The sequence below is a fragment of the Dermacentor albipictus genome, chromosome 3 (genome assembly GCF_038994185.2).
Source record: "Dermacentor albipictus isolate Rhodes 1998 colony chromosome 3, USDA_Dalb.pri_finalv2, whole genome shotgun sequence".
NCBI classification, from domain to species: domain Eukaryota; kingdom Metazoa; phylum Arthropoda; class Arachnida; order Ixodida; family Ixodidae; genus Dermacentor; species Dermacentor albipictus.
In genome coordinates, this window is record NC_091823.1 from 124,298,723 (window position 1) to 124,304,896 (window position 6,174).

Consider the following 6,174-nt stretch of genomic DNA (forward strand, 5'->3'; position numbering starts at 1 on the left):
GCACTTTTCATGGTAGGCTCAGAAGCCTTCATATTTAGCTGTTTAGCTTCTCTGGCCACTTCTCGGGAATGCGTAGCTGTTCAGCGTATAATATGAGCAGCTACCCTTGAACTTCCTGCCAACGGTCACTTTTGACAGCACGCAGCTTTCTTGAGAATGAGTAAGTAGCATGTAGAAGAACGCCGGCCACGGCATCAGATACTGTTTTCCTCCAAACCTAAACTACGTAACATATCGCTCGAATGGTGAATCTCTTGTTCGCATCGTGAAAGATGGTGATAGGATAGTATCAATAATTGAAAATATATCCAGACTACCACTTAAACATTTGCGTTACTAATTCTAGAAGCTTCTTAGGCGGAAGCTGAAGCAGCTGTAATGTCGTGAGCTCACGAATCCTCCTTGGCATGGGACGATGGCGAACCACGTCATGGTAACGAGGGCGCCATGCTTCTAAAGCAAACATAAATACTCCTTCGGCGTCCAGAGAAAATAAAAAGCACCGTATTCATTCGACAAAAATTTATATACGGGTAATGCACAAATGATGCAACAGCGAATGCGCTGTGTCTTTCTTTGCATTGATACCATGTTGATTTCGAAATATTTTGCAACTACAAGATACTTTCTCCGCAAATTATGAAATTCTAATAACCATATAAATAAGCATTATTACGAAACATTATTAAGCATCAATAATAGCCATTATTATTATTATTATTATTATTATTATTATTATTATTATTATTATTATTATTATTATTATTATTATTATTATTATTATTATTATTATTAATTTTATTATTATTATTATTATTATTATTATTATTATTATTATTATTATTATTATTATTATTATTATTATTATTATTATTATACATTTTCGAACGCTGACCAGATCATCATCACTGCACCTCAAACCAAGGCTGCTCAGTTTCCGCATACACCACGGATTCAAGCAAATTTCGTAATAAACAGCTGAACTGGGGGAGGGGGCTCTCATTTTCCTGCCTAAGTGCTTGGAGAAATATTGACGATGTTGACACAAAAGAAATTGAAACTTTGTGGTTGCCTTTGTACTGACTTTTACCGAGTGTCGTGGAACGCATTGGCGACATGATACATAGAAGGGACAAAAATTAAAAAAAGATAGTGCTAGAAATTGAGAAAGGGGAAATCAATTAAGAACAATTGAATTTGTGCATGCCAGACCATGGCAACTACCGTTTATAGCTTTGAGTTCAACCCACCATTTTGGGTTTCTGTTGTCGCGGACACAGCTGCGTATAACACGTCACGTGGTGACAACAACGCAGTTTCTGTCGACGCGGAGGCACCCATGCATGTGGTGATACATCCGTAAGGGAACAGCGGGTCATAAACTGCTGATGCGCCCTGCCTCATGGTGCTTCAGAGTTTGGAGGACTCGGTAGCATCGATCATCGAGTTTCTTGAGTTGACCAGTCGTACACTATCAAAGCTCGCGCTTACTGTAGTTGACACAATAATAATTTGAAGGTTGACATCGTCACATGAAAAATCATTAGCCATTCCACTATGTGAAGGCGGATGACCAGCGAAGCTATGTAGCACACGATAACGAGGTGACACAGAATTGCGAACAAAGGTACGAACACATCTATTATCTTGATCGGTGCACGTGGTCATCGTAACGAAATGTATACGCACACACGTTTATCTTGATACATTCGCGTTCGTTCGTGTTTTACATTCGTCGCACATATTCGTTATATACATCTGTGTTTTCATCTCACGATAAAATGAGGTAAAGAATTTGGGATGGAAATTACCGCACCAAATGACAGTGCGCCAGTGCCTTCAGCGCCTTCGGAGAGGGAGGGGCAGTATGGGAACGCTGGCATGATGAGCGCTATCGGAGCTAGCCTTCCTCGGCTAGCTTCGATAGCGCTCATCACCGGCCCCCACCGCCGCTTTCTGGCCGGCGGTGGCGCGTAGATGCAGGGGCTTTAGGCATGATGAGCGGCAACGGAGCCGGCTAGAAAGAAGACAACGACAAACGCTCGGCGCCAATGAACTAGTTATGGAAGACGACGACGAACGAGCGAGCAATGACACGAGCCATCGATCACGATGGATGGATGGATGCAAAACTTTAATAAGGTCCCGAGGTACGCGACTCAGCGCGCTGCGGGCCGCTCCCACGTTGGGACAGTCAGGCCTTGCGATGAAAGTCTTTTGGTGGCAGAGACGAAATTTTCACGGAACCCTATCCATGAACAGCTTCCCTGTAAAAACATTACCTCATAACAAAGCCTTCTTGCCTTGGCAATGTTATCTCGGCTCGCCAAAAAAAAAAAAAGAAGCACGCGTGTAAGGCCACGAGACAAGGAAGCAAGAAAAGACTGCTTCAGTATCTGTTGACGTTGCGTTGTAATTGGATGAATGCAGTCAGTTATTTTTAGTCTTCTGCCTTCACAAAATGTTTAGATTTTAATCTGTAATGCAGGAATGTGAAAAACCTTACGTAGTTATTACCCGTAAAGGCACGTTAGGGAGGAAACATGTAGCAAGCAATGCGAAAGGCACCAATGTGTTACTGAAAAGTTCATTTTACTCAAACACTTTTCGGGAATTTTTGCGTGATATTTTTTTGCGGTATTTTTTAAATAAAGCTTAGCAAGTTTAGCCAGAGAAACGACACAAAGCAATAACTCCAAATAAATTTATTAGCTCAGCCCCCTGCAAAATCAGGAAATAAGTTCAATAATTGACCGGGACTGACATGGGGCCAATGGTAGACGCCTATATTATTTTCCATTTCTTCATGGCTTCACGGCTTCACGGCCACCTGCTACCCCCCTTTTCCCTTCATCCTGACACGTCTTCGCTACGCTTTCGTAATGCTTTAGGTGCACTGGTATGTTTTTCCGGTGACCATATTTTACCGGCTCGCCAGTGTTGCTCAGCGCTAGACCCGCGTTCCTCTGTCTCATCTGTTTTGAATGCGGTCGCCTATTCTGCAGCAAAATAGTCTTTGTCAGGTCAGCTTACGTGCGTGATGCCAATAGCGCTGCAATTTTAGGAATGCACGTGAGCACCACCGATTACTCTGGCATATACGACGAGTCTTGTTTATAGCATTTGACCCACGTAACTTGTATGTTTGAACAGCGGAATAATTAATTATAACTAATTCTGTAATTAGGTGAAATACAGAAATAATCTGAGTTTATACAAGCTATGGCATGGTTCTTTCGGGCTGCGTGGAACTTGCATATTTTTACACTTTTGCGCAAATTACGCGGGACACGGAGTGTAGCCGAGGAGCTTGACCCGCAAATATGGCTTCGATGACCAACGACTGTGCTCGCCGCTATTAATGTGCATTGAGTGTTTGTTTTGCTGAGAACGGGTTTGCCCAATGAAAAGTAAATATATTATCTCACGCCTCTAGCAGTGCCTTATTCTTCGCAGTTACGGCAACTGACAGTATAATCATGCCTATTTATAATCTTGTTTCTTTCATTTAGGTTCAGCGAAGAAAACGTCGGCTCCATCTTGCCGTACACCTACCTACCTTTTGGTGCCGGACCGCGGAATTGTGTCGGCATGCGCTTCGTTCTACTTTTGTTGAAGCTGTGCCTGCTACATTCTCTGAGAAGCGTGGAATTCGTTCCTACGGAAAAAACAAAGGTATCTGGTGGCCTACGTTTGAAGATCGATGCATGCTAAAAGATAACTCATGAAGACAGTATTTCTTCGACGACATTTAGCATCACGGAACTAGGATGTTTTCGTCGCTTCGCTCTTTTCTGTTCTGCCGTTGTCTGCAATTTCAAGTCACTTGATCATTTCTCACTTCTCCTTCAGTGCGTGAGCAAAGCAAAGCAATAAACACACACACGCACACACACACGCACACAAACACACACAATTCTGGCGTTTTATGTGCAGGAACCACGATCTGATGACGAGGCACGCCATATACATCCGAGAAGCATTTTTCATGCTAGGACCAGCAGACGCAGCGAAGGCTGGTTGCAGTACCATTCGTATGCACTATATGCAAGACACTCTGTGTTAGCTAGCGCACCGCAAACTAGCTTTCACAAAGTCATTCTCTATTATTGGCACACGTGGTATTCCATTCGATGCACGAAAGCGCACTATTCAAGAGGCATGTGCCGGGCAAAGGGAAGGCAACGTGGAAAGAGAGAAATGTGCCCCACGCCTATGTTCTGCACTAGCGTTATAGGTCACAGTGTCTCGTTGAGCTTTAAGGTATGGTGCACTATGTCAGTTTCCCTGAAAAGCACGAACGTTTCTCAGCGCCCACTGCAATTATCCTTTGCTTGCTTCTGCATCTGCTGCCTCTGTGTGCAATGCGACTGTTGCACAACTTTTGTGTTCCTAGGCTTTAAAACTCAGGATTACTGGTACACGATCCCAGGCATACCTGCTTGTTCATTTAATTGTTATTTTATCTTGCATCATGCCTAAACCGAAACGGTGGCTAACCAATCGAATGAATCAACCCTTTTTGTCGTTCATAGTTGCTGCTCCACTGATAACAACTTGAAGAGATTAGAACAGAGCCATTTGTGGTAGTCTATAGTCGAAGCCAGTGTCATCGTGGCAGGTGCAACGAAAGATGTAGCGCTATATTGCCTTATGAAAATAAGGCGAGTCCCAAGACTGAACTCAGCGATCGACGGCTATGTTCGAGCAATGCACCTCGAACACGCACTCGAGGCGTCGTATAAAATGCTTGGAAAATGCCATATTGGAACGCCCTCCAAGGCTACATAAATCCTTAGAGCTCAAATTAATTGTAATTGCATTCTTTTACGCTGGCTAATGTTGAGGCTTGGTTTCACGGCTTGGTTGAATTTCAGGACTAAATAATCGTGTGGATTACCACAGGCACGCATACCCTGAATTCTCAAATGTGGCCGAAAATATTGAGACGATAGATTTATTTTCCCAACGTTTTCTTTTCAGGTGCCCTTGGAGTTCCACAAAGGCGCCCCCGTCCTCAGCGCCAAAGATATCTTTCTTGGAATCAGAAAAATACCCTCCCCTATAAGCGAGCGTATGCCGCACTGAAGACACGTGCCTAAAGCATATCATATATTTACAACCTCGGAACAGCGATTGTGGAACTTATGTCTAGCAATAGAACAACATACGCGTGTTCGTTCGCAAAAGCTCACATTTCACGCTAAACCTACCATTTGCATTTTTATTAAATAAACAATTTTACTGGAAGCGGGGGGTGCAGAATTCCTTCACAGAGGATATCGTTTCTACTCGTTTGTGGGAGAGGTTATAAGCGCAAATCTAGAGCAATTGGAGAAAAGAAGTTTCAGCTTCTTTTCAGGTAAAGGAGGTGAGTACATTCAAGTAGCACGCAAAATACAGATTTAATTTCGCATTCACTGGGGAACAATGCTCGCTGTTCCACTGAACATGCTGGAATCAATTAGAAGGCTATGTGACGCAAATGGACTCGAAAAAGTTTGCACAACCACGACATCACGTGGAGCACGAAATTATGCGTAGATCCGCACGGAGAGCCTCAAAGTGGCGGAAGCTCAGGAAAGGCGCCAATGAACAGCTCTAAAAACCACCGTTTTAAGACGAACGGCTGAGGAAATAAAGCATTACCTTAAATGGTGCACGTTTTCTTACCCCATCTGCTTATTTTATTTCCCGCTGCATTTCACGTCTTTAAAGCCTTTAACCTAGCCAGTTTAAATAACTTAAAGCGATGGAATCTTGAGCTTTTATACCATTTTTCGCTTTATTTTCTAAACGGAAGAGATTGCAGAGGCTACCGCAGCCATACAATCTTTAAAAACATTGACAGGTTCTCATCAAGCCGTAGAATAGAAAGTGATAGCAAGCTTGAACGTTGCGCTCGAGCTGGTGGGAACATGTTCAATGCGCGGCGGCAACATGGTGGGGTGACGCCGCTCTCGAGGAAAGCGTTACTGCGCAGCGGGAAGAGCGCCCTGGTATTTACCAGGTGTGTCACAACGCTCTGGCACGATGAGTATGAGTAACGCCAGGAGCGACATCACAGGCGTCGCAACACGACGGTGTACGAGATGACACCGACGCAAAACCACCCGCGTTTGTATGTGCCTAATAAAATGATTAAATAGCTTTAGCTTCATGTTCGCTATCAGG

At 43.6% G+C, this 6,174-nt stretch overlaps 1 protein-coding gene across 1 annotated transcript in view; it reads left to right on the plus strand.

The window, feature by feature from the left end:
- LOC139057912 (cytochrome P450 3A19-like) overlaps positions 1 to 5,250 on the plus strand; it is a 30,354-nt gene extending 25,104 nt beyond the window's left edge. The window contains exons 7-8 of the mRNA XM_070536707.1: positions 3,513 to 3,675; positions 4,984 to 5,250. Of these exons, the coding sequence (XP_070392808.1) occupies positions 3,513 to 3,675; positions 4,984 to 5,088 (268 nt within the window). The 3' untranslated portion in view covers positions 5,089 to 5,250. The remainder of the gene's footprint in view (positions 1 to 3,512; positions 3,676 to 4,983) is intronic.
- Positions 5,251 to 6,174: the final 924 nt, after the last annotated feature.